General features: G+C 49.4%; 3 protein-coding genes and 1 pseudogene across 3 annotated transcripts; 1 reads left to right on the forward strand and 3 right to left on the reverse strand.

Moving 5' to 3' along the window:
* Nucleotides 1–715: 715 nt before the first annotated feature.
* On the reverse strand, nt 716–1,731 carry LOC147961395 (uncharacterized). Its single transcript, XM_087536668.1, has one exon. It carries the CDS (start codon nt 1,659–1,661, stop codon nt 1,050–1,052), a length of 612 nt encoding a protein of 203 aa, XP_087392794.1. The 5' UTR covers nt 1,662–1,731; the 3' UTR covers nt 716–1,049.
* A 6,164-nt stretch (nt 1,732–7,895) lies between these two features.
* Nucleotides 7,896–11,498, forward strand: LOC125523950 (hydroxyproline-rich glycoprotein family protein). Its single transcript, XM_048689022.2, has 4 exons — nt 7,896–8,882; nt 8,982–9,125; nt 10,000–10,185; nt 11,134–11,498. Exons 1-4 carry the CDS (start codon nt 7,968–7,970, stop codon nt 11,212–11,214), a joined length of 1,326 nt encoding a protein of 441 aa, XP_048544979.2. The 5' UTR covers nt 7,896–7,967; the 3' UTR covers nt 11,215–11,498.
* A 299-nt stretch (nt 11,499–11,797) lies between these two features.
* On the reverse strand, nt 11,798–16,522 carry LOC125523948 (vacuolar-sorting receptor 6-like). Its single transcript, XM_048689021.2, has 10 exons — nt 16,055–16,522; nt 14,093–14,573; nt 13,631–14,007; nt 13,459–13,542; nt 13,207–13,365; nt 13,032–13,114; nt 12,847–12,910; nt 12,532–12,764; nt 12,322–12,427; nt 11,798–12,236 (listed from the first exon to the last, which is right to left on the reverse strand). Exons 1-9 carry the CDS (start codon nt 16,350–16,352, stop codon nt 12,323–12,325), a joined length of 1,884 nt encoding a protein of 627 aa, XP_048544978.1. The 5' UTR covers nt 16,353–16,522; the 3' UTR covers nt 11,798–12,236; nt 12,322.
* A 4,839-nt stretch (nt 16,523–21,361) lies between these two features.
* On the reverse strand, nt 21,362–22,764 carry LOC125519276 (aspartyl protease family protein 2-like; annotated as a pseudogene).
* Nucleotides 22,765–27,591: the final 4,827 nt, after the last annotated feature.

Below are 27,591 nucleotides of genomic sequence, written 5' to 3' on the forward strand. Positions count from 1 at the left end.
TACCTGAACCACTACTCAGCGTGTTGAGTGAGTTATTATATAGACAAACCCTTAATCAGTAGATTAGTGCACCCCACTTCTAGTAAATATAGCATAGAGCCAACAAGGTAGAGTCAACCTTGCTTCTGCATCATCAGACCGTAGCAGCTACACAAGTCATGGGCAAGCTCCAATGCTACATGGATGGATGATAGATACTAGCATCAATGACATCCGTCCAACGGCGGAGCTATGTTATGACCTAAGGGGGCCGTGGCCCCCCCAACCCAAACGATTTTATTTCATTACTAGGTAGCAGTGGCCCCTGCTGGCTGCAGCTCGGCCTAATCCATCTTCACGCGGCTTAATCCATCTTCACGTACAGTGCAGCAACTACAGTGCAGCAACGAACTAACTCATCTTCAGGCACGTGCTTCTCAGCTCATGTGTGTAGAGAGAGAGAGAAAGAGCGTACAGATCCTAAATGTAGGGCACGTTCGTGCATGGATAGATCAGCGGCAGCACATGACTAGCTGAAGTATTTAGGCATGACTTGTTCAGTGTTACAATATGGTGTGGTTCATCTCAACCAGCTGCCCCCGCCGTGACGCACAGCCTAAATCTGAAGAGCGTTGCCTGTACATCAACACTGATGTACAATGAATCAAACTAGGTTTTTTTTTTCTTGTGTGGTTTGATCTAACTAATTGGGGAGTTTTTGGTGATGGCACTATAATTTTTTCTCTAAGTGGCAGTTGGTCAGCCGTTGATTGCACTATTGGACTATACACATTATAAATCAGTTTTACTAAGTCTTCGTGGATTAAGACTTCGTTATGTCTCAGTCGATACTATATCCCTTAGATCTTGTATATCCCTTAGATCTTGTATAGAGAATTGTGCATTCTTTTCTTCAGCTTCTTTCTTTTTCTTTTTATATACTATATCATTCGACTGAGGCTTGATTAAGTCTCAGTCAACCGAGACCTAACTACATTTATTATAAATTTCCTCTCAACAGGAGTTGCTCATCATGGATTTTTGTCTTTCGGCCCCCCAAGCATTTTTGTCTAGCTCCGCCACTGCTGCCGTCCCTTGTTATCCTTGAGGAGGGAGGCAACGGACTGGAACTTGAGCCAGGGCATGTGAGCATGCCTCACCCGCCTGCGCTGCTCGAACCGCTCACACATCTTGGCGTAGGTCACTTCAATGTCTTCGTCCGAGCCGTAGTCCGTCTCGTCCGACATGTAGTCCATCTCGTCCGCCTCCGCCATACCGGGGCCCCTCTCTCCGGCCAGCACCATGAACGCCGGGTCATTCGCCTTGGACTTGGCCTTGACGACAAACGTCTCCTCCTTCTCCGCCTTGGCCTTGACGACGAAAGCCTCCTCCTCCACACCCGCCTTGGCCTCCTTCTCCGCCTCCGCCTTGGCCTCCTCCGCCTCCGCACTGGCCTTGAGGATCGCCGCCACCTTCTCCGCCTCCGCCTTGGCCTTGAGGATCGCCGCCTCCGCCTCCGCCTCCATCCTGACGCTGACGAACGCCTCGTCCTCCGCCGCCTCCGCCATGGTGGCCCTGACGAACGCCTCCGCCTGCTCCTTCTCCGCCTGGAACGGGGTGAAGTGAAATCCCTCGTAGCCGGCGGCCATCGGCATGGCAAACTGCATCTCCTCAACCGCCATCGCCGGGTCTCTCTCGCCGATCTCTTCTGGTGGGTTAGGGTTTGGTGGATTGGGGATTTCTGTCTCTCTCTCTCGCTGGATCTTTGGAACGAAGGGGAGGAGGCGCGGCGGCTGGCGTATATATGTCCAGGCGAGCCCTAACCCAGGACCCGCCTCGGGTCGGACTCGGGTCCCGTCTCCGGACCGGCCTCTTCTTTCTTTCATTGGGCTGGGCTGGGCTGGGCCCACATCTTCTTTCTCTCTTTCTACTATCCTGTTTTTTCGGAGAGTGGGGGAGAGAGAGAACTCAGACAAGCTTGGGCCTCCTTTGGTTCATAGGATACGAATAATATAGGAATAGGAAAATCATAGAAAGTAAGATGACATGCATCTCAAATCCTATAGAGAAAAAGATGTCATTTGATGCATAGGATAGGATTTTTTCCATTGAGTCTAGGCTAATGTTTTTTTCCCTTTGAAATGTGAAGGATTGAATCCTATCCTACGTAGAAATAGGAATCCATTTCTATGAACCAAAGGGCTTCAAAGGAATTTTTCTTACAAAGTTCCAATCCTTTGTAATTCCTACAATATTCCTATGAACCAAAGGAGGCCTTGGGATTTTCTCCAGCCAGTGTCTTCCCATCTTTTGAAGACATGATCACTTTTTGAATTGTGAATATTTTTAAAGGCGGATATTTTTATAAGATTTCTGGAACATTTATTAGAAACACACAAAAATAAGTTTCAGGAAAACAATAAAATATGATTAGAAAAATTCAATGTTTTAAGTGAAAACATTTTAAAGAAAAATAGGAAACAATTTTTTGACATGAACATGTTTTAAAATTCAAGAACATTTGCTCGGGAGGTGCTCATATTTTCCTAGATTCATTTTAGGTCTTCGAGCGATGTGCGTTTAATGGGAGGAGACGTTCCCGTCAACTATGAAGGTGTCTGTGTCATCTTCGTCAATCTCAAGATGATGTGCCGGCTCAGTCTCTCGAAGGTGCTCATAGGGTAGGGTGTGCATGCGTGCGCTCGTAGGGGTGAGTGTATGAGCGTCTGCATACGTACTATGTTAAAAAATAATCGGAAATATTTTTTCAAATTGTGAATGCTTTTTATAAGTGGAGATTTTTTTAAAAAAATGGGAACATTTATAAGTTTCAAGAATTTTTTCATGAATTTTTTTCAAAAAAATGAAGAGATTTTTAAACTGATAGCTAAAATTATATTCATCTACTTACAAGGAAACAACAAACACAAGGAAGTTTTAGATTAATTCAAATTTTTAAGAGCTCCTTGAAAATATCATGAATTAAGTTGGGTTGTCTATTCTTTGCAATCTAATGGACCAGGTCAAGTCGTGCTCACAATACTATCAATCAAATACTATGGAGTACCACGGTATTAGGGATATCAGGTAATATCAACTTCTAGTGGTTGGAGACGATCTTAGTCCATGGTCGGCTTATTACTGATAACAAAACCCGCTTCCATTTCACGAAGAGATATAAAGCAAAGAAAAACAACTTTTGTGCTCTGAAGTTGGATACCATGAAAGCCTATGACCGAGTCAAATGGGATTATCTTAAGGCTATAATGCAGAAGGCAGGGTTTGCACCAACTTGGATCTCTATGATTATGAGTTTAGTAAGCTTGGTCAATTTTTCTGTTCTGTTTAATGATACTAAGCTTGAAACTTTTTAACCTACACGTGGTATCCGACAGTGGGACCCTATTTCTCCTTACATGTTCTTGTTGGCAGCGGAGGGCCATCCTTGCCCCTTAAAGCATAATTCTCAGTCATCGCACCTCTGTGGGATCGAAGTGGCAAAAGCGGCACCCCCGGTGAGCCACTTGCTTTTTGCAGATGACAACATGTTGTTATTCAAGGCCAATGGTGATGCAGCTAGAGAGTTGTCCTCTTTGTTGCAATGCTACTGTAATGCTTCGGGACGGAAAATAAATCTAACACTCAAGCGCCGCGCCTTTATTTTGACTGTTGTTTCATTTATGTTTTTACCTCCACGTAGTTGTTTAGGTAAAACCACCTTATTACCGTTTGGTCAGCAACTGACGAACAGACTATTTTCAGATAACACTCTGGGTGTGAATGTAGCCACGTAAGTGATGATGTAGTTGCGGGTTGGTAGTTACCTGTGCAACACCGCTCCCCTTTGGGATCGACATACCCTACTTACCGCGAATTGCAATAGCCATGTGCCCTTGCAGATCATCAGTTGCGGACAACTATCATTCTCCGCTAAGCAGAAATGCATGGTTGTGATGTCTACTACGCAACCTTTTTCTTGTGGATATTTTTGGGCCTTCAAGTGCAGAGGTTTGTAGGACAGTAGCAAATTTCCCTCAAGTGGATGACCTAAGATTTATCAATCCGTGAGAGGCGTAGGATGAAGATGGTATCTCTCAAGCAACCCTGCAACCAAATAGCAAAGAGTCTCTTGTGTCTCCAACACACCCAATACAATGGTAAATTGTATAGGTGCACTAGTTCGGCGAAGAGATGGTGATACAAGAGGTATATGGATGGTAGATATAGGTTTTTGTAAACTGAAAATATAAAAACAGCAAGGTAGCAAGCGATAAAAGTGAGCGTAAACGGTATTGCAATGATAGGAAACAAGGCCTAGGGTTCATACTTTCACTATTACAAGTTCTCTTGACAATAATAACATAATCGGATCACATAACTATCCATCAACATGCAACAAAGAGTCACTCCAAAGTCACTAATAGCGGAGAACAAACGAAGAGATTATGGTAGGGTACGAAACCACCTCAAAGTTATTCTTTCCAATCAATCCGTTGGGCTATTCCTATAAGTGTCACAAACAGCCCTAGAGTTCGTACTAGAATAACACCTTAAGATACAAATCAACCAAAACCCTAATGTCACCTAGATACTCCAATGTCACCTCAAGTATCCATGGGTATGATTATACGATATGCATCACACAATCTCAATTCATCTACTCAAACCAACACATAGAACCTCAAAGAGTGCCCCAAAGTTTCTACCGGAGAATCACGACGAAAACGTGTGCCAACCCCTATGCATAGGTTCATGGGCGGAACCCGCAAGTTGATCACCAAAACATACATCAAGTGAATCACGTGACATCCCATTGTCACCACAGATACGCACGGCAAGACATACATCAAGTGTTCTCAAATCTTTAAAGACTCAATCCGATAAGATTACTTCAAAGGGAAAAACTCAATCCATTACAAGAGAGAAGAGGGGGAGAAGAAATATAAGATCCAACTATAATAGCAAAGCTCGCGATACATCAAGATCGTGTCAAATCAAGAACACGAGAGAGAGAGAGAGATCAAACACATAGCTACTGGTACATACCCTCAACCCCGAGGGTGAACTACTCCCTCCTCGTCATGGAAAGCGCCGGGATGATGAAGATGGCCACCGGTGAGGGTTCCCCCCTCCGGCAGGGTGCCGGAACAGGGTCCCGAATAGGTTTTGGTGGCTACAGAAGCTTGGGGCGGCGGAACTCCTGATCTATTCTCTGTTCTGGAAGTTTTGCGATACGTAGGTATATATGGGTGAAATGAGTACGTCGGTGGAGCTTCGGGGGCCCCACGAGGCAGGGGGGCGCGCCCTAAGGGGGTGGGCGCGCCCCCACCCTCGTGGCCAGCTCCCGTATCTTCTGACGTAGAGTCCAAGTCTATCTGGTGGCTTTCCTTCCAAAAATAACTTCTCCAGTTGATTTCGTTCCGTTTCGACTCCGTTTGATATTCCTTTTCTTCGAAACACTGAAATAGGCATAAAACAGCAAATCTGGGCTGGGCTTCCGGTTAATAGGTTAGTCCCAAAAGTAATATAAAAGTGGATAATAAAGCCCAATATTGCCCAAAACAGTAGATAATATAGCATGGAGCAATCAAAAAATATAGATACGTTGGAGACGTATCAGGTTGCTCTGAGGATGCTTGCACTTGGTACCATCGACGATGCCGTTGGTGAGATGGTTCGGATGCGGGAGAGCACATGCCTAAAGACCACGGTGAGGTTTGCCAGTACCGCGGTGCAGGTGTTCGGAGCAGAGTATTTGAGAGAATGAAATGTGGAGGGTATAGAAAAGTTGCTCGCTATTGTAGAGGCAAGAGGTTTTCCAAGTATGGTTCAGTTGATTGCATGCATTGGCAATGGAAGAACTGCTCCCAAAGGTTTGCACATGAGTAACAATACCCCACCAAAAGAGCCACTATCATATTGAAAGAGATGGGATCACATGGCTCATGGATTTGGCATGCTTTCTTTGGAATTTCTGGTTCTCACAACGACATCAATGTGTTGCAGCGATCTCCCGTGTTCAAGAGAATTTGTAACGGGGAATCATCATCGTGCAACTACACTGTCAACGACCACGACTACAATATGGGGTGTTATCCCGATGACATCTATCCTCCGCGGGCAGCGTTTATAAAGACCATAGCCAATCCCCAAGGCAACAAACAAAGCCACTCTGCACAATGCAAGAAGCAGATAGGAAGGATGTGAAGAAGGCATTCAGAGTATTGCTCCAAGCTCGTAGAGAAATTGTTCGTGAAGCTGCAATGATGTGGAAATCAGAGACTTTGTGATAGGTGATGACATGTTGTGTCATTTTGCACAATAGCCCAAACCAATGTTTTGTCAAGTCTGAAGAACAAGTTCACATCCTGGAACAATAAGATGCAGATCAATTTATGAATGTTCTGTAGATGCATGAATATTTGAGAGCATCAGGTGCACATGCAGCTACTCAGTGATCTTGTGGAGCATACGTGGGCCCACAATGAACACCAAAAAGCTAATGTTTGAATTGTGCACTTAAAACAAATTTTATGTTCGAATTATATATTTCGCTATCAACAAATGTTATTTATGTGCGACATTCATGTGTATGATGGACGTGCATGGATATGCATGATTTGAATGTTTGGATTTAAGGTGTGTGGCTACCACGCACACTATAAGAAGGATTGTTTGGCGCCGGTCCTGATTTGCTAAGTCTGGTTTTTGTTTCGAGAAAAGGAAGAACTTATTCCTCAACCGGGTGAGAAATAGCAAAATTCTCATTCTACTAGAAGGTGCAGCGCGCACCATGATGATCCCCAGAAGAATGTTTCATTTGGAACGCTAATAACCACGCCCACTATGAGCATCTCATAAGTGCATTACACAATTCTGGATATGCATCGATAAAATAAATCCAAATTCCAGAGAATACATGTTTACTTACCGCATGCAAGCTGAAGCTTTGTCTCAAACATAGATCACATATATATCATGTGTGATTGACATTATATACCATTTAGTTGGACTCTAGCTACTGTTGTCTTAGCCGAAGCTCCAAAGGTCTATCCTCAAGAATCCTCTGTTCATCCTTCAATGTCTTTCATCACACGCCACTTCTCCCAAAATCAATAGAGAAAAGAGCGACTTTGCTGCTACTGCAAAAACAGATTTCACCAAACATCGGACAAAAAGCTAAACTCTATCATTACGAACTCATCTATTGGTGTCAAAAAGAAGCTTTCCTTTGTTAGTTCCAGTTCATTTACTTCAATGAGTCGATGTTTCTGAGGCCCTTACAAATTACAACCAACAGTTGATGGTCCTCTTTCTAAAAAAATGTTTTAGGAGCTCTGCACAAAACACAGCTGGTTCCATCTCAAAAAACTTTTGTTGATATCTAGCATTATGCCATGGGGACCGAACCTCCCAGCTACCATCATCCAAGATTCTGGCAACATCATAACTTGGAAGAGAAGCATCACGAGCCTATTTTTCTTGCTTGGATGCAAAGGGATGGGATCGGAGGAGATTAGATCGAGGTAATGAGAATGGATAGATACGACATTGGCGTGCTTGGTTGATTGCTCGATCGTTCGAGACAACATGTCACCTAATTCAGGAATGCTCATACATACGACACGGGTTAACTACGAGGTGGACCGAACCGACTGTCAACCTCTTCGTGCCGGCTGACAGGATGATCCCACACGTCTGCTACACCCCTCGACGCACCAGATAGCTCAATTTCGTGGGAGCTTAGTAACTGTACTGATTTTACAAGCACAAGTGACCATACGTGAAAGTGGAATATTGCTCTCAAATCTTCTAGCGAGAATGATGATCGGACGGCTAAAATACAGCCATCGACTGAGATCTAACGGCTACGATTTACGCCGGATCGAAATTCGTTCCAGGCCCCACTCCACAGCCCATTTCGTCGAACACCTCGCGAGCCCCAACCCTAGCCTGCATCGCGCGCTAAACCCATCCCCACCACCACCATGCGAGGCATCGGCGCCGCCGCAGCCGCCGCCGCCGCCCGGCGGCACGCGCACCTCCCCTCCTCCTACGCCGCCGCGTTCTCCTCCTTCTCCGGCATCGGCGGCAGCGGTGGCGCTGGGCGCGGGCGCGGGCGCGGCCTACCGCACTCCGCCTCCGCGCCGCCGCGCGCTCCCGGGAGCCCCATCCCCGAGGACGACAATGGAGCGGATCTCTTCGCAGCACCATCTTCTGCCGGCCGTGGCCGCGGGGAGCCCGTGATCCCGCCCTCCCCCACCACCCCGTCCTTCTCGTCCTTCTCCGGCGCCGGCCGCGGTCGCGGATCCCCGCTGCCCCCGCCGCCGCCGCCATCCGACGAAGATGCCCCCAAGCAACCCACCTTCGCAAAGCGCTTCGACTCCGTCCCTCCCCCCTCCGATCCGGAGCCGCCAGCCACCGCTGCCTCCTCCTCATCCGAGCCGCCGCGTTCGATCCCTACCTCCGGCGCGGGCCGCGGCGTGCCGCGTGTGCAGCCACCGGTGGACAGGGCCCCCGAGGAGAACCGCTTCGTTCGAAGCCGCGAGGCAAGGAAAGCTCCGACCCCTTCGGCTCCAAGCGGGCAGCCGAGATTGGCGCCACAGGAGGCTGTGAAGCGTGCTTTGGAGCTCCTTGGCCGTGGCGATACTGGCGGTGGACGCGGCAGAGGGGGGCGTGGGGGCCGCGGAGGTGGCCGGGACGGTGGCCGTGGTCGGCCTGCTGACGTGAACGAGCGGGAAAAGGTCTTCTTGGGTGACAACGCTGATGGTGAGAAACTCGAGAAGCGGCTCGGGCCTGAGAAAATGAAGATTTGGGACGAGGCGTTCGATGAGGCAGCAGATGAGGCACTGCCACTGCCGATTGATGACGCGCTTCTCAACGCTATTCATACCAATAACATGGTGCGCTCTGCACTGCATCAGAGTTATCAAAATTATAAGATCTATGTGTGCTTGTTGGATCCCTGATGGGTTTTTATCTTTGGATGTTTGCGTGTGCAGATTGAGTTTGAGCCAGAGTACAATGTGAGCTTTGCTAATCCTGATATTGAGGAGAAGCCGCCTATGTCATTGGAGGAGATGCTGCAGAAAGTAAAGCCATTCATAGTTGCTTATGAAGGCATCCAGGACCAGGAAGAATGGCAGGTGATTTGTTTAACTGTCCTCATGCCATATCTGTTTCACCCTGGAAATGTTTGTGCAAATAGATATTTTCTGTGTGATATACTTGTATTTGCTGCAACTAGTAACCAAATACATCAGAGTGTGGCAGAGTAAGTCTACTGGACAAGGCTTTTTTACCTTGCTTTGCTGTTATAGCTTGCGTAATGGGTCCATATCTTTATTTGGATGATATAAGAATGCCTGCTTTAGACTTGATAAATAAATTATGGACCAGAGAATAATATCAAAATAGTACAGCTTCAGTTTGCAATTTATATCCTCGTGTGTTGGCAATCAAACTTCCCCTAACTTTGTCCAGTAGTATACATATAGAACTACCTAGATCGTGGTCGAAAAGGTATTTGTAGATTTGATGTTAAATCTCAGATCTACTTTGATAATGTTCTAGTGTTATAAGCTGATATGCATATTTTTGTAAATGATCTGGAGTCAGTATGAGGTTCACATAGAATATCTAACTTTCCAAGGTCAATTTTCTGGTTCGACCTGGCTGATAAGGTTAAGCTGCTAAACTATCAGATGAGTTTCCTGTTCCAAATAAAGGTAGTTTGCCAAATACATTGGATTTAAGTTTTGTAGATTATCTTTCCAGAAAGGCATGAACGTCTCAATAGTTTCATCATTAATATGGTAAGACGGTTATACTTTCCAGATACTGACCAGATTTGTAGAAAGAAGCATCTCTGATTTTAGAATTCAGCTTTTAGTGTGCCCTAAATTTCAAATTACATATATACATTAGCAGTTCACAGTTGTATACTTGCATTCACTTTGCTGCCATATGAGTTCTTTTTAGGGTTTCAACTGACCCACTAATCTACTGTATCATTCTTAGGATGCCGTGGAAGATATCATGAAAAGGGCACCCCATATGAAAGAGCTGATAGATATGTACAGCGGGCCTGATGTCGTAACTGCAATACAGCAAGAAGGGGAGTTGCAAAGGGTTGCCAACACTCTTCCAGAAAACATACCCAATTCAGTAAAGCGGTTTACTGATAAAACTTTACTTTCTCTCAAGGTTAGCCTTCTTATTACAACTGATGCTCTAGACAGCATAGTATCATGAGTCAATCAATTTAGCCTTTTGAGTAATTGAGCTGCTGAATGTTTAGTTGTAACGGAAGCAACATGATTCTTGTCTTATTTGGCTGGTTCTAACATAACCATTAATAGTCACCTTGTTTAAAAATAGATCAGCCTTCTGTTAGGATATCAAACAGATTTTAACTACGGCCGTGATCTCTTCCGGAAAAAAACTCTGGTCTTTGAACATCCCCTATCTAGCTGTATGTCTATGGGTGTCAGATACATCTATAAGAGCATCTCCAACAGTTTGTATGTTAGCTTGTTGGTAAAATATGCCATGTCATCAACCAACATCTTAACGTACAACATCTCCAATGGGTTGTATCTAGTATGCCCAATAGGATGTGAGATAATAAATAAGGTGCTCTCTCATTCTACATTGGAGCTTGTGCAATGGGTGTTGGTTCATGTACATACAACATTCCTCTCTTTCCTCATTTATTGCATGACACATCATCAAAAATCCTATGTGGCAAAGTCTACCAACAACTATCTTACAACCAAAGGGCCATAGTTTTTGAAGGCTCGTAGTGGGCGTTGATACTATCTAACTTTGAAGTTGGCTAAGCACATATGCTAAAAGTCAGCTTGTTATAAACTGCTTATGGATATGTAAGCATCACATATTGAAATATTTGCAGCTAGCATCGTAAACTCAAAATATGCAATGCCATTTGTCTCCATAGTTTTTGAAGGAAAAAGATGATAATCGTTTGCATTTCACATCTTAGTGTGCTGTTCTAGATAGTACCTTAAAAGGATAATTTATGTGTTGATACTTAATGTATTTCAGTATTCGTATCTTTTGTTTTCTTAGACAGAACCTGCTTCCTGCTTGCTACTCAGCTACTATTCGGCTGTGCCATCTTGTGTTTTGCAGAATAATCCTGGCTGGGGTTTTGACAAGAAGTGTCAATTCATGGACAAGTTTGTTCGTGAAGTTTCAGAGCAATACAAGTAAAAGGCTTCTGATACACTGTTGTAAGATCTCATTTAGCCCCTAAGAAGATTTAGCGGATTTTCCTTGTTTTGAGAGAAGGTGTAATGTTATATTCAATCCATGCAGCCCGTCTTCTTTCTACAGGCTGGTAGTTAGACAAATAAAATCACTGGGAAAGTGGATATTTCTTTTGGGAGATTTTCCTATCATCATTTTGATTCTAGAAGTGCCGTCGCCATTTGTTTATGACAACCCTGAAACTCTCTTACCTCTTTAAGGCACTAATGAGATAATGGATGCTTGAATGATCGTGGCGTGGTCTGTTTCCTCTTGTAATATGGATCACATATTTTGACCATTTTAGAAATAAAATGGTATTTATTTGGCAAGGGAGTCAGCATGGAGTCCTGTTTTCAGGGTACACAAGTCTTGTGGCCAAATAGGGTCACCAGAATCACATCATGGACCCGTCGATCGACGTGGACAAACCTAGAGCCTGGTGATGCTCCACTGTCCATGGAATGGATTGTAGGACGACGCATGGTAGCTCACGCAGCTACTAATAAAGTCGGGTTACCAGTGAGGACCTACTAGAAGTACCAAGTTATCAACTGCATGCCTACCATTGATTCTGAAACTGTAGCACTTACAACAGTATTGATACATGTCACAGTAGAGCCCCCGGTGTTCCGATGAGGGCATTCTAGAAAACAGACCTTAAAAATGACAGAAACACCAGTGCTGGTATTGGTTATAATCCATTGTACATCACACTTTGTATGTTCTTAGTGAAAGTATTCTGTCTAATGTGTTGTGATCCACAGCCACAAGGGGAGCAGAAATGCCTACCTAGCTATGTATCTACAGCTCACCCCTGTGCCTTGCTTTGTACAAACCATGGTTCTCTTGTTTCTTCTATATATAGAAAGTGAAGTTGTAGTAACAAAAAAATCATTGAAAAGCATCATAGCAAAGTATCTGCCGGGTATGGTTGATGAAAACTCTGCAAGCTTTCATTCCCAGATCCATTTTCCATCTATTGCCTGTTCATAAGATGCAGAAGCCTGAATCATTTTCAGGGATGTTTTAGTGCCCAAAAACAATTCATCTGTTGAATGATTTGATTACCTTAGGCGTCTGGAGCATGCTGCCGGAGCGGCTGGTGCTCGTTGTTCTGGCTGTCGAGCGGCATGTACTGGGACATGATGGCCATGATCTCCGAGTCCATGTACGACTAGTAGGAAATGAAACACACAGTCAGTTTTTGCCCTGTTGCACTAGAGGTCTTCTTGGTTAACCATTTGCTCTGGGGAGAAGGACGGTGCTGAACATACATACCCTGAGCCTGTACTTGTAGAAGATGAAGCCGGCGACCCCCAGGCCGGCGGCGCAGGAGACGGCGAGGACGGCGACGAGCCAGCCGAACCTGGACATGCTGTTGGCCACGCAGACGTCCTCCCCTCGGATGTACACCTGGTTGCCCCTGCAGCCGCACTCGTAGCTGCCCCAGGTGTTCTTGCAGTGGCAGTCCGGGCAGGTGCACGCCAGCTTATCCTTGCACTCGTCCAGGTCTGAAACTCGGCTCTGTTAGTACCCTCTCTCGATCATGTCTCATGTCAGTCTCAGCCAGGAATCGGCAGAGCGAGATCTTACCTTCGCATTTGTGGCCGTCGCCTTGGAACCCCGGCGGGCACCGGCACCCGCTCAGCGCCGTGTCCTGGCACCACCATTCATGGGTTAGCAGAGATCATGGATAGGTTCATAGGTAGACGATGAGGTTCAGAGGTTTCCTAAGTGAAACTCTGAAGGCTAGAAGTAGGGGAAGGAGGAGGTTGTACCGAGCAGGCGGAGAAGGTGCGCTCCCCCTTGGTCTCCGCCCAGCACCCGCCGTGGTTCAGCGCGCATCTGCCCGGACCAACAGCTGAAACAACAGGGGAGAAACATGAGCACACCGTGAAACCTCCAGCAGTATTTTCCTAGCGCCGTCGAGTGGAGGAAAGTGTAGGTAGGTACCTTTGCAGTGGGTGTACCCGTCGCCGTCGTAGCGGACGCCGTTCACCACCGGGCACTCGCAAACCCTGCCCCGGTACGTGTCCCTGCATGCCGTCACGTTCGTCGCCTCGTCCCGCCAGCACCCGCCGTTCCGGTGCAGGCACTCGTTCGTCTCCATGTCTGCGGAGAAAAGCTCGTCAGAAGTTCATCGTCGTTTCGCCGTCTTGTCTGACCGGCAGTTGGAATGGAAATGAAGGCCTTGGTGATGCCTACCATGGCTGAGGCAGACTTGCGGCTCGGTCCCCTCCTTGAAGCCGGCGCACACCGCCTTGAGCACCGCCGTCCTCTCCAGCTTCCCTGCACGCCCAACCAACAGCATCACGTCAAACCCTCACCTCTCCCGTCGCCGGAGAAATCTGCATGCAGCGACAGCCAGCCAACCAACCTCTGTACTGCACGTCGTTGATGACGAGCGTGGGCAGGATGGTGACGTCGCCCCTCGACCCGCGCCCGATCTGGTCCTCCTGCTCCTTGGACAGCACGGCGTTGTCGGCGTCGGCGTCGGGGTCGCCCATGCACGCCAGCACCTTCTCCAGCGACAGCCCCAGCGACGCCACCACCTCCTCGGCGCACGCCTTGCTGTACTTCTTCTCCTTCATGGAGCACCGGAGCTTGTAGTCCATGGCGAAGTCCCACCACGCCCACGGCCGCCCGCTCTCGTTCGCCACCCGGTGCACGCACAGCTGCCGCAGGTTCTCCACCACCACCTGCTTCCCCTCGTACCCCTCCCCGAAGTCCTCCTCCGGGTCCGGCGCGCAGTACCTGCACACCCGGTAACCACATTGTTCCTTGCCATGCCATGACAGGTACCAGAGAAAGCTTCCTAGACCGGCAATGGCGTACGTACCTGCCGTGGTTGATGCACTGGGACTGGCACTGGCGCGTGAGCCGGAACGCCTCGGGGCAGTACCAGGTGATGTAGTGCGGGGTGAAGCGCGCGTAGCCGCCGCGCTCCAGGATCTGGGCGTGGCCGCGGAAGCTCTTGACGAAGGCCGCCTGCTCGTCGCACCGGGGGCCGCACTCGTCGTTGCTGTTGGTCCAGAGCTCGTACTCCACCCGCTCGTCCGGGTGCGGCATCGACTCCCGCCAGTCCAGCTTCACCACCACCTCGCCCTCGGCGTCGGCCTTCTCCGCCATCCGCTTCAGCGACTCCCCGAAGGCGCGGTTCACCAGCGCCGACGGGATGTTGAGCTTGTCCAGGTACCTCGTGTCCGGGGACGCCTCGGGGGTGTCCATGGTCAGCAGCTGCTCGTCCACCGTGTCCGCGATCAGCACCGCCGCCGCGCCCGCCTGCTGCGCGTTCCATGACTTGAGCGCGAAGTAGCACTCTGGTGGGACAGTACAAACGCCAGTCAAATTGTTGTCAATTTACAGCCAGGGTTCCGTACCAGAATTCATCTTTTTATTTGTTACTACTACACAAAATGAAAGTGTGGAATTCTTCCTTTGCTTGGAAATCAATCAAGGAAGGATGATGAAACAGATAGTAGTTGATCTGATGCTTGAAGGAAAATGTCGAATTCTTTCTTTGCTTGGGGATTAACCAAGCAAGGATTGGACAGATAGTTGGTCTGTCTGATGCAGTCTTTGGCTTGAAGGAATTGCTTGCGGCACCAACTGATTCGAGTTGGTGGTGGAAGTGTTGTGATCAGGTGCGTTGCGATGGTTGGATCAAATGAAATGGGCACCAACAAATGAAGATAATCCATCAGGAAAATATTAGCTTAATCTTTTACAAATTCCGTTTTAATTTGGCATGTTTCCACATATTTGCATTTGAATTTGGTGTTCTTTTAACAAATTTCGTCACTATTCAAAATTTTGACTGGGTACATGATATTCGACCAAGAAAAGTTGCCTGATTCTACCTTTTCCAGTGACCACTAGCAGATCAGAATTGTGAATTCCCTTCCCCTACCGCAGATTAAAAAAGGTTCTGATCACAATGTCTCTTGTATCTAAGTTGGAGACCAATCCACATCATAAAACAAGGAAAAAAAGACGACTAGTGGCACTAAAGTAATTAGCATGTTTGCCTGTTTAAGATTAGCACATTGACTTAACCCGTCAATAGCATAGCTCTGACATTTACCAAGATATCGACACAAATTCGCCATAAATCGTCGGCAATCGAGCTCGCGCAATTAAGCTTGAGTAATCTCATTTTGACATGAACTTCAACAGTTCATTCCTCATGAGAATTAGCCAAAACCACTAATAAGGCAAATCATAGACTAGCATCATCAAAAGCGTGTATTTACCTCCACCGTCGAGCAGTAGGACGATTTGCGTTTGAATTTGGTACCTTTTTTTTGTAAATTTCGTTTGAATTCGAATTTTTTGGCCACTTACATGACACTCAACCAAGAAAAGTCGCCTGATTCTACTACCTTTTAGTACAAAACAACTGACTAAATGGAACACGGCAAAAGTTATCTTTGTTCGTAAAGTCCCTTTCCCCACCGCAGATTTAAAAGCTTGTGAAAATCTCTCATATCTGAGTTGGAGATATATCTACATCAACAGGTTTAAAATACTACCACCAGCACTAAATTAATTAACATGTGTACGTAACAGGCTAATGTATTAGTACTACTCCCAGTAGCTTCCCAGTTAACACATCACCGATGGAAAAATAAATAAATTCGGCGGCACCGTAAATCGTCGAACAATTCAAGCTCGCATAGTCAGTCGCGCATCGGCAATGTCTTCCCCGTGAGAATTAGCCGGAGCCAGAATCAATCGATCAAATCAGCAGGGTTAATGGCTAGCTGAAGATAATTGCTGAGCGAGCTTGTGGTGGGTGTACCTCCGCGGTCGAGCAGGAGGACGACGGGGCGGCCGGACTTGGACTTGAACCTGGCCGGGAACTCGGCGCAGCCGGTGGCCTTCTTGTCCGGGTAGAGCACGACGCCCGTGAGCGTGCCGCCGTAGTCGGGCACGCCGAAGTTGCCGATGGCGGCGTCGTGGTGGCCCCGGATGTGCTCCGGCGCCAGCACCCTCACGCTGCTCTTCTCCACCACGAACCGCCCCCGCGCCGGCGCCACCATCGCCGCCGCCGCGGCAACCGCCAGCAGGGCAGCCAAGAACTGCCTCGCGCCACCCATTTCCGCGCGCGAGCTCGATCAATGGACCGATCGAATAGCACCGCCGGCTGTGGAGGGAGGGGGGGAAGGATCGGCCGAGGGGGCGTTTGGTGGGGAGGGAGCGAGGTTAGGTGGGCCGGGGAGAAAAGAAATGGCTCTTGCCGGGCGCGGGCTCGTGTGAGGCGGACGAGACGGGGTCGAGATGATGACGACGGGAGGGACGGGGGGAGGGGGTGGTGTTGCTTGGACTGTACTGCTGCCGAGGAGCTCGCGCTGGTTGCTTGGGTTGAGTCTTAAGTGACGTGCAAGGGAAGGGGAGGGGAGAGAGGCGGGAAGGCGACATGGGGGGTGGACGGTGTGTCTGTCTGTCTCTCTGTGTGCGTGCGTGGGAGCGGGCGGGCGGGCAGCGGCTGGTGGCGGGTGCATGCTCGGGGTAGGAGCGCGAAAGGAGAGGCGCACCTTTTTCCTCCTCCGGAAAGCAAAAATATGTGAGATGGGATCGAGTTAAGCCGAGCCAGGAAAACAGAGCGCGACTCGACTCGAGACTTTTGGGCTCGGAAGTCGTGAGATTCGCGTGCGTACGTACGTGTTGTCTCGACAACCCACGGTCGAGTCTTGTTTCGGCCGGGGTGCTCGTCACTGGCCTGAGTGTGAGCCTCTTCTCGGCCTCATCTCAGAGCATCTCCAGCGGTTCAGTCCTTTAGGAGATTGAAATAGCGTCGTGTGAGGGCGTGCCGGCGGAAAAATCGGCATGGGGTGATTGGTTTCCCAACTGCCGCCTCAGATGCCGTTTTTTAAAAATCAAACTCGGTCAAAATTCGTCAAACATGTCACAAATTTGGAGGAAATTTAGATGTTTTATTGATATTTGTACAAATTGAAAACATAAATCTAAAAGAAAACTAAAAACATAAATCTAAAAGAAAACTAAAAACAACAACAACTACTACTAGCCGCCGCCCGTCTTCTACATCCGAGTAGCTTGTAGAATTGATGTAGTCGCCGCCGTCGTTGTCGTCATCGTCCTACACACCACCGCTATCCTTGCTGCACCCCCGGCCTGCGTTGCCGATTCATGGCGCTCCATATCCTGCCGGATGTAGTCGTCCCGTGCCCATTTCAGTCTGGTCTCCTCGTCGGCGGCTATGGTCTCGTGCTCCTTCTTCACGGTGACGAGCCCCGGCTTGGTCTTCAGCTTGACGAGGCGGGAGGAGGAAGGAGAGGGCCACGACTGCCCTCGTTGATGACGAGGGCGGCGCCTCCTGTGGCTCTGGCTTAATGGGACGGAGCGCCGGTGATCCGAAGGAAAGGGAGCCCGACGACGAGGAGGACGCCGCCTCCATTCGCCGCGGCGTCCAGGAGCTGTCGTGGAATACACCAATCATAACTCTGGTCTGGTCCCTAGTTCCCTAAGTAGTTAGTGAAACTTCCAGCTGGGCGGCGGCGATAGAAGGAGGAAGGTGTTGGGTACTCCAATCACGGCATGTTGCCGGCCTCGATGTGCTCGAGGACGGCTTCGAGGGTGCGGCCGGGGACGCCCCAGCATTGGCGCCGCCCCTCGAAGTTGAGGCGGCCGCGGGGCTCGACACCATTGGTGGAGGCGAGCTGCTCCTCGTGGCGGCGGTCGAAATACGCCGTCCACAACGTGTTGCTGTCGGGGGCATACCTCGACTGGTTTCGCACCTGCTTCGGCAACGACGACCGGATGCGCGCGATCACGGCGTCGCCGACGCTGAGCCTTATGTCCGGCGGGGCCAGGTAGTCCGCCTCGTAGAGGAGGCGAGCCTCGTCCTCATGCAGGCGGCGGCGACCGAAGCCATTGGGCGGCACACCGTCGCCAGGGTAGCGCTCGACCATTGTTGTCGGAGGAGGAGCATTGGCTGGGAGAAAGGGGGCGTCGATGGCGAGAGGGTCGTCTTCGGCGAGGGGGGAGAGGAGTGTGTGCGGCCACCAGCGAGGGAGGGCGGCTTTTATAGCGGCGGGTGGGCGACAAGCGGGCAGCATGCATGTGTACGCGTGGCGGGAGAGGGCAGGATGCGCATCAACGCGCCTTCACTGCGCCGCTGGTGAGGAATCAATGGAAGGCTGACCGGCGGTAGCCTTGGCATTGATTCCCTGCGGGAAACCAAGGTGATGAGGACGACGAACGCGCCTGGTCGTTGACTCGGCGGGTCCACCAGGCTTTTGCGCCAAAAATGTTTCCCCTAAGAGCAACTCCAAAGGGACGACCCATTTCGTCCGCCTGCGTCCGTTTGGGTCAGCGCGGACAAAAGTGGCGGCCCAATGCGCCGACCCAAACCCAAATCACGTCCGCACCGCGTTCGCGCCGACGCATTTGCGGCCCAAATTTGCGCCCCAAATGCATCAGCGCGGACGCCGAACGGACGCTTAGCGCGCCTTCTCGCTATCCGCCGCGTCCCCACATGGCGGCCGTCCAACTACCCGTTGCCCACGCGGTCAGCTTAATTTCTGACGACGGGCCCACGCGTCAGCGACGGCGCTCGTCCTTTTTTAAGCCGACCGTGCGGCAGGGCCGTCCTCATCCAAACTCGCCATCCACATCTGCCATCCTTTGCTCCCTCGTCGCCGGCAAACCCTAGCCACCACAACCACAGCGAGATGAGCCTCTTCTCCGGCGCCAACGGCAGCAAGGCCAAGGGCAAGTCCCCCGCCACCCCTTTCCCCTCAGAGTTCCTCCCGCCCCCGTCGGTGCCGGCGCCTCGCCGGCAGAGGCAGCGCGTGAACGTGCCAGTGCACCAGGCGGAGTGGCACTAGCAGCACCGCCAGCCTCTGCCGTATCCCGACGTGACGCTGCCGCACGACTGGCATCTAGATCCAGATAGGATCCCAGTGCCGGCGGCCCCGCGGTCGGCTCGTGCTCACGCGGAGGAGGTGCGGCGCCGGCGGGCGCTGCTGACGCCGGAGCAGCGTCGCGACCCCGCCTACGCAACCGACTCGCCCAACTGGGCGAGATGGTTCGCCTTCGAGCACGAGGAGGCGAGGCGACGGGGCGTGCGTGAGGTCGACCGGAGGTCGCCGCCACCGGCGCTCGTCGTCCGCGAGGAGGACCAGGCGGCGGAGGACGCCTACCAGGCAGCCCTTGCGGCCGTCTGCCGGGAGAGCGAGGAGGACGAGCGGCGCAAGGCGGAGGCGAAAGAGGAGGCTCGGTATGAGGCGGCAATGGCGCATGCCCTTGCCCTCTCCGTGGCGGACGACAACGTGGTGCCGCCGGTGGCCCCGCCGTCCCCCATCAAGCCGGAGCCGGAGCGGGAGCCGTCCCCCATCGAGCGCTATTCCTGGACGGGAGTAGTGCGCGAGTGGGTACGCGCGCCGTCGGTCTGGATGGGAGCGATGCCGACGCAGGAGCAGGCGTACCTCGAGCACTGGCGCAAGATCAGGATGGCTGAGGAGCGCCGCGACGGCGAGTACCTCGAGATGCTCGAGCGCGACCTCGAGTAGGAGCAGCGCGAGGCTGAGGAGGTGGCGCGCCAGGCCGCGGCTGCACAGGCGGCCGCACACCCCCGTGGCGGCACTGCCTGCGCCGGAACACGGCGTTCGCCTGGGCCGGGCCGGCGCCGACGCTCATCGACCTCATGAACCCCGAGGACGACGACGATGACGCCTATGGCAGCACGCCGCCTCGTAGTTTAGGCTGTTTTTATTTTTTTAATGCAAATGTGAACGCGTGGACTGTTGCCGGCCTTCGTGACCGGCTTTAATATTTAATTAATGATGTTTCTCATTTTTAATATGCATGTGTTCATTTTTTTGCCGTCAAAATGGGTTCATGCCAGCGTTGGGCGCACGCGCCGACCCAAATGCGGAAGTGGATATCCGTGTCCGTCTGGCCGATCCAAACGGACGAAAAACGGACGAAATCGCCACCCGTTTGGGTCGGCCCGTTGGAGTTGCTCTGACACCCCCGGACGGCCCCAGCGTGTCGGGTTCGGTTGAAGTCCACCGACGTCAAATTCGAATCTAACTGACAAAAAATGGATTTCTGAGGCGCGATTGGGTCTTGTTTTTTTTGGCGTCAACGATAAAAAAAGAGCCTTAAAAGGCCTGTTGGGAGCGAGTGGAGATGCTCTCACACGATCGAGGAGTAGACTGCGGGTCGGACGTGCGCGTTGGGTCGTAGTAGTGCAGTACATCATCCGTTTACTTTTACTTGGCACAACAAAGTCGCCACCGTGTCGTTGGGTGCTGGACGGTGTGAGGCGCCGGTCCTGAGACGCTCAAAGACTCGGACCAAGTCGGAGCAGCTGCTGCGCGCTACGCTGCCAATGCTTAACTGGTGCTAAAGGAAAAGTATGCATCATTTTGGTTCTCATCAAGGCCATGCCTTGCCTTCACTTTTCAATGTTTGGCTATTTGGTTTGGTGGGGCACGACGACCTAGTATTTTCTAATATAGCTCCGGCTCTACATGGACTGCTCATACATTTCAAGAATTAACAAGATCATCAAGATGGTCAGGAACAAGGTCCAGGGTGTCCATCAATGTGTTATTGCTACTTACAAAGGCAATGCAAATGCTAATATACGGTGTCTTTTTACGTTTCTAACTATTTACCTTCGCACATGTGATCTATTATGCCATTGACGCATGGCGTCCAACTAGCCCTCTGAAGTAGACTTATATAAATTTGCATGATCTGAGTTTAATGAAAACCGATTTTGAAAACCATTCCCCTCTATTTCTTGGTGTATAGCTCCTGAAAGGTTTTGCATAAAACACCTCCCTCGTTTCCTAGCTCTCGGCAAAAGAGGTCATTTTTTCCATTGGCTGAATGACCTTCAGAGCCACCAACTTGATCCTATTAACTGGTGCCTAGGTTTAAAGGAGGAGGAAGAGGGGGTATTCTAATTACTGAACTAGGAGAGGGCTAATCTAGGCCATGGAATCTTCATCTAGTGGTCCAAACATTTCCCACACCTAAAAGGCAAAACAAATCAGCTGCAATGTCGAAAACCTAAGATTTATCGCAACAAATCTATTCCAAGCAGCGCTACAATACAAGATGTTGAGGTTTAGCTTGGGGTGCCAGCGTCGAGGTGGCAATCCTCCGGATTGAAGCTAACAGAGGGTGTCCTAGCATGAAGGTCGAAGATGAAGCGATGGTTGATCTGTTGCCTGGCGCCGATGACTGTTAGCTCTGAAGACGGGAAGAAGGCGAGGCACATATAGACATAGTGGATGTTAGCGTGGACGATCTCGAGAAACACATGCTCTGGCATGACGTGGAGCCCCGCACCATTATCGAAATGCAATGTCATGCTCGGGAGGACGTCACAGTGGGCCGGCGGCTTGTGGACACACATGTGGTGACCCTGCATGTGCACGGGCTCTGCCCCATGGAGCTGCAGGTGGCGCCGCACTGCCCACTCAATGTGGATGTATGCCTTGTTCACAAACACACTCGACCACACACCCGCCTTTCCCGCCCGGGCCGCGCCGAAACATCTCCGGTGTGACACTAGGCACCCGGATGCCATCCACACTGACCGCAGTGAGCTTGACGTAGTAGCCATCGTTGGCCTGGGCTGGTAGAAGGATGGGCGTGCTCTGGCGATGCACGTTCGACAATGAATGGCTAGGAATGGTGTCGCCGAACCGCAGAAAGTTGTACGCACTCGTCCCTGGTGGGAACGGGCAGTAAGAGAAGCGCACACCTTGGCCATGATTGATCTGCTTCGTGAAGAAGGTAGGTGGCTTGGTAACCCTCCACATCCCCAGGCCAAGGACACCGGCAAGGACTTCGTGGGTGTAGAAGTGCTCGGTGTGGTGGGCGCAGCCAAAGACCATGCCAGGCAGCTGCTCAAACTAAACTTGGTGGCCACTTTTGAGAAAGGAGAAGGTGTCCTTGGCGAGGACTCCCCAAACCGACATAGAGCTACTCGAGTAGCTGATTTCGAACCCGCACATACGGTCTTGACGTCGTTTGTAGGGTGCACGACACAAACCGCTATCGCTCGCCAAAATATGGTGGAAGGTCGGGGACTGGGTTGGGTCAAACACCGGGTTGTATTGGCGCAGGCAGGGGTGGCACGGGGTGCACTGCATCTAGGTCAGCCCGGCGGCCATGTCCAGGGCGAGCTGGTAGCTCTTGGATCCATGCCCTGTGCCGACGTCCACCATGATGGCATACACCATGTCTGTTGCTGGGCACATGAGAGGCCTTATGGTGTTGACGTTGATGTTGGTGACGGTGCCCGGCCGGAGGAGATGGTTGATGATCCTGCACTTTACATGGTCTATGACACACTGGAGGCTTGCCAAGTCATTGTGCGTCGGCTAGTGATTGGAGACGAGCCGGAGGCTGAAGCCACCATTGCTGCCGTTGAGCGGCGGCAACGACATAAAGGCCGTGACGCCATGGGAGAATGGCACGAGGACCCAGGATGGTTAGTGCTAGAAGTAATTTGGGCGCCATGAAGTATGGATCGATGGTGCTAGCTTGTCCGAAATAAGATGCAAGAGTTGTGGAAATTGTGAGGCTATATGTATGTACTGGTCGAATCCATTTTTGTATACGGTATTTATTGGAGGGAATCTGGTTTTCGGATATGCATATCTTCTGTAGATCACCATCAATTAATAAGCTAATAATTAAATGCATAGTACATGAACGTGCACGAGAAATCCATGGGATACTCCCTCTATTATAATGTACTCCCTCCATAAACAAATATAAGAGTGTTTAGATCATTAAAGTAGTAATCTAAACACTCTTATATTTCTTTACAGAGGGTGTAGTGCGTATAGATTTTTTTCAAAAGTCCAACAATACAAATTTTGACAGTTTTTATAGACAAATATATGAATATTTAAAATACCAAATGCATATCATTGGATATATCATCCATTAGATTTTCATGTCGTATATGTTTGGAACGGAGGGAGTACTACCTAGCCCTTCAAGTACATCTATTTTAGATGCTCTTCAAGTATATTAATTAGCAAGGAATTTGTTTTTTTTACTATTAGCAAGAGACTCAACTGGCCCAGAGTACCATCGGCAATAGCCCATGTACATCTAATTGAAACACCGTGGGATACCTGGGGATGGGAGCTCCTAATGATTTTTCAAACTGGCGCCCACTACCCCGTCTAAATGAGCTTAGTCACGACTTCCTCTTGTTTCTTTTCCTAACCCTAGGCGACTAGGAGAAACTTTTCCCTTCTGATTTAAGCGAGCCCGTGGGCCTGAAGGAAATACGCCCTAGAGGCAATAATAAAGTAATTATTTATTTCCTTATTTCATGATAAATGTTTATTATTCATACTAGAATTGTATTAACCGAAAACATAATACATGTGTGAATACATAGACAAACAGAGTGTCACTAGTATGCCTCTACTTGACTAGCTCGTTGATCAAAGATGGTTATGTTTCCTAGCCATAGACAAAGAGTTGTCATTTGATTAATGGAATCACATCATTAGGAGAATGATGTGATTGACTTGACCCATTCCGTTAGCTTAGCACTTGATCGTTTAGTATGTTGCTATTGCTTTCTTCATGACTTATACATGTTCATATGACTATGAGATTATGCAACTCCCGTTTATCGGAGGAACACTTTGTGTGCTACCAAATGTTACAACGTAACTAGGTGAATATAAAGGTGCTCTGCAGGTGTCTCCGAAGGTACTTGTTGGGTTGGCGTATTTCGGGATTAGGATTTGTCACTCCGATTGTCGGAGAGGTATCTCTGGGCCTACTAGGTAATACACATCACTTAAGCCTTGCAAGCATTGCAACTAATGAGTTAGTTGCGGGATGATGTATTACGGAACGAGTATAGAGACTTGCCGGTAATGAGATTGAACTAGGTATTGAGCTGACGATCGAATCTCGGGCAAGTAACATACCGATGACAAAGGGAACAACGTAGTTTGTTATGAGGTTTGACCGATAAAGATCTTCGTAGAATATGTAGGAGCCAATATGAGCATCCAGGTTCCGCTATTGGTTATTGACTGAAGACGTGTCTCGGTCATGTCTACATAGTTCTCGAACCCGTAGCGTCCGCACGCTTAAAGTTCGATGACGGTTATATTATGAGTTTATGTGTTTTGATGTACCGAAGGTAGTTCGAAGTCCCGGATGTGATCACGAACATGACAAGGAGTCTTGAAATGATCGAGACGTAAAGATTGATATATTGGACGACTATATTTGGATACCGGAATGGTTTCGGATGAAATCGGGATAATACCGGAGCACAGGGAGGTTATCGGAACCCCCCGGGAGGTATATGGGCCTTAATGGGCTTTAGTGGAAAGGAGGAGAAAGGAGCAAGTGTAACACCCCGGATGTAATTTACCTAATATGTACTCCAACTCTTGCCGTTTCCGGCGCTAAGTTATTTTATTTTCCTCGGGTTCGGGTTTTTGTCTCCGTATGTTGTTGTCGTTGTCATGCATCTCATATCATGTCATCATGTGCATTGCATTTGCATACGTGTTCGTCTCATGCATCCAAGCATTTTCCCCGTTGTCCGTTTTGCATTCCGGCGCTCCTATCTCCTCCGGTGGTCCTTTCTACCTCTTTTTGTGTGTGTGTGTGTGGGGGGGGGGGGGGGTTAAACATTTCCGGATTGGACCGAGACTTGCCAAGCGGCCTTGGTTTACTACCGGTAGACCGACTGTCAAGTTTCGTACCATTTGGACTTCGTTTGATGCTCCAACGGTTAACCGAGGGACCGAGAAGGCCTCGTGTGTGTTGCAGCCCAACACCCCTCCAATTTGGCCCAAAACCCACCAAAACCCTCTCCATCATCTAGAGCGTTCGATCATGATCGCGTGGCCGAAAACCTCACCTCATTTGGACTCTCCTAGCTCCCTCTATGCCTATATATAGAACCCCCTCCGAAAATCCCGGGTCTCCACCACCCCTAACCCTAGTCCATCTTCCCCGCCGCGAGACGGACATGTCCGCCGCGCCGGACACCGCGTCCGCCGCCGTCCACAGCCATTGAGGCGCCGCCATGTGGCACCGGCCGACCCTCTCCACCGCGCGGCCCGGGAAGCCCGTGGCTGGCCCCCGAAGCCCATCGGTCTCGCCCGCGCCGACTGGGAACCGCGCCGCCCGCACGTTCGTCCCCGACGCCGCTCCGCCGCCCGCCGGCGACGCTCCACCTCGCCGCTGCGAGATCCGGCCACCGGAGCCCGGCCGTGCCAAGCTCCGCGGCGGGCGCCCCTCACCGCTGGCGATCGCGCCCGGTGCAGGCCCCGCCCGGCTTCCTCTTCTTCCTTTCCGGTGATCCCCGACGGCAAGTCCGGCGCCGAACTCCATCTCCGGCGACGTTGAACCTCGGGGCGCGCGCGTGCTACAGTACCGGATCCAGATCTGGAGCTTTGCCTCGGTTGACTTTCTCCCGAACCCTAGATATTTTGCGTTTTTCATCATGCTATAACTCCGCACCCGTAACTCCGATTTGAGCGTGTAGCATATCAAAATGTTCGCCTCAGAGAGTACATCATTTCATCTCATTGCATCATTTTCATTTGAGCTCATCTTGATGCCCGAAATACTGTTGGAAGAGAGCTATTTGAGTTAATTGTCAGATCTGCTGCACCAAATAGCTATTTGTCATTTTTGCCATGATTAATGTGTGCCTGATATGCTCCTGAGCTCTACATGAGTTTTGTTATATGTTTTGCCATATTTAAAGAGGTGCTTACCATGTTTTTCGTGATGTGTGTGGCGACTAGCACAAGCTTGCAAAATAGTGCATTCTTTAATGCTGATTTCAGGGACTTAGAATTTCTCTAAGTCCTTGATCTGTTTTTATCAATATGCCATATGTTCATGTTGTTTTCTAGTGATCCGTGCCTCTTTTGAGGATGATCAGTAAGGATGATTTGTTAATCTTGTGGTGCTATATTCATCCATGTCTTTGTTTGCAATTATGGAGCAACCTAGCTTGAGTCAATCGAGCTCTACTTTTGCTATTTCGTGAATCCTGGCAGATTGTCTACTTGTTAGCGATTTTGCCGAGGATATTGTTGTTGATCCCTGCATGCTATGTTGTTTTTCTTGCCATGTCTAGCTTATATAATGTGTATTATTGATGGGTGTATGCTTAGATTGTCATGCCTGGCTCTGTAGTGAGTGCATCGAGCTCGTGAACATGCCTACTCGTTAACAGATTTGCATGTTCCAGTTTTTCTCTAAGTCTGTAACCTGATTATGTTTTTGCCATGTTCACATGCTTGCAATTGTATTTTCTGATCCCTTTTGGCTCAAGGTCACTAAGGGAATTTTGTTAAGATCTTTGAGTAGCTCCATTCCATGCTTTGCTTTGCCATGTTAAGTTCCTGTAGCATATAGTTTTCATGCTTCAAAGTGTCCTACCTGATCTGAAATTCCAGGCTTGTGTTAATTTCACCAAGTCTGAAACCTGTTTATCGATTGCACTTTTGCCATGCTTGTTTGAACCTGTTAATGGATGAATTGGCCGTAGCTCAATGTTCATCTTTTGTCAAGCATCATGAGTGGATCCCTGCCATGTATTTTGTTGCCATGTTTGAGTGCTGTAGCATAATTATCTTGATCCATTTAGATGGCTACTTGCTGTTTATCACAGACCGGTGCCATATTTGTTTTGCTTGCCATTTCCAAACCGTGCATCCGATTCCGGTGATCTTTATATCGATTTCAACCGAAATCACTTCACCTTTCCAGTGGAACTCTTGGATTTCCAAGTTGAGGCCAGGTTCAATCATTCCTTGTCAAATCTTGCATATGCATCACATATCGCATCCCGCATAGCATACCATGTTTTGCATCATATTGTTTGAGTTTTGCACGTGGTTGATTATGTTCCTTTTGCTTGTTTGTCTTGTTTGGGTAGAGCCGGGAGACGAGTTCGCTAACGAGGAGCCCGTTGAGTTTGCTTTCGAGGATCCAGTCAACTCTGACAACTTTGCAGGCAAGATGATCATACCCTCAAAATCACTTCTATCTTTGCTTGCTAGATGCTCGCTCTTTTGCTATGCCTATGCTACGATGCCTACCACTTGCTTATCATGCCTCCCAAATTTCCATGCCAAACCTCTAACCCACCATGTCCTAGCAAACCGTTGATTGGCTATGTTACCGCTTTGCTCAGCCCCTCTTATAGCGTTGCTAGTTGCAGGTGAAGATTGGAGATCGTTCCTTGTTGGAACATTGTTTACTTGTTGGGATATCATTATATTATCTTGTTATCTTAATGCATCTATATACTTGGTAAAGGGTGGAAGGCTCGGC

Source organism: Triticum urartu, chromosome 7A (assembly GCF_056163025.1).
Source record: "Triticum urartu cultivar PI428250 chromosome 7A, HENAU_Tu73, whole genome shotgun sequence".
NCBI lineage: Eukaryota > Viridiplantae > Streptophyta > Magnoliopsida > Poales > Poaceae > Triticum > Triticum urartu.

What these genes read in the sequence shown, in the direction of transcription:
- LOC147961395 (XM_087536668.1), bottom strand. Translation starts at nt 1,661, where the DNA reads ATGGCGGTTGAGGAGATGCAGTTTGCCATGCCGATGGCCGCCGGCTAC.
- LOC125523950 (XM_048689022.2), top strand. Translation starts at nt 7,968, where the DNA reads ATGCGAGGCATCGGCGCCGCCGCAGCCGCCGCCGCCGCCCGGCGGCAC. An exon ending in AGGACCAGGAAGAATGGCAG is followed by an intron (nt 9,126 to 9,999) that starts GTGATTTGTTTA and finishes TATCATTCTTAG; the next exon opens with GATGCCGTGGAAGATATCAT. An exon ending in AAACTTTACTTTCTCTCAAG is followed by an intron (nt 10,186 to 11,133) that starts GTTAGCCTTCTT and finishes TGTGTTTTGCAG; the next exon opens with AATAATCCTGGCTGGGGTTT.
- LOC125523948 (XM_048689021.2), bottom strand. Translation starts at nt 16,352, where the DNA reads ATGGGTGGCGCGAGGCAGTTCTTGGCTGCCCTGCTGGCGGTTGCCGCG. An exon ending in CAACGACGTGCAGTACAGAG is followed by an intron (nt 13,543 to 13,630) that starts GTTGGTTGGCTG and finishes TTGGGCGTGCAG; the next exon opens with GGAAGCTGGAGAGGACGGCG. An exon ending in GCAAGTCTGCCTCAGCCATG is followed by an intron (nt 13,366 to 13,458) that starts GTAGGCATCACC and finishes TTTTCTCCGCAG; the next exon opens with ACATGGAGACGAACGAGTGC.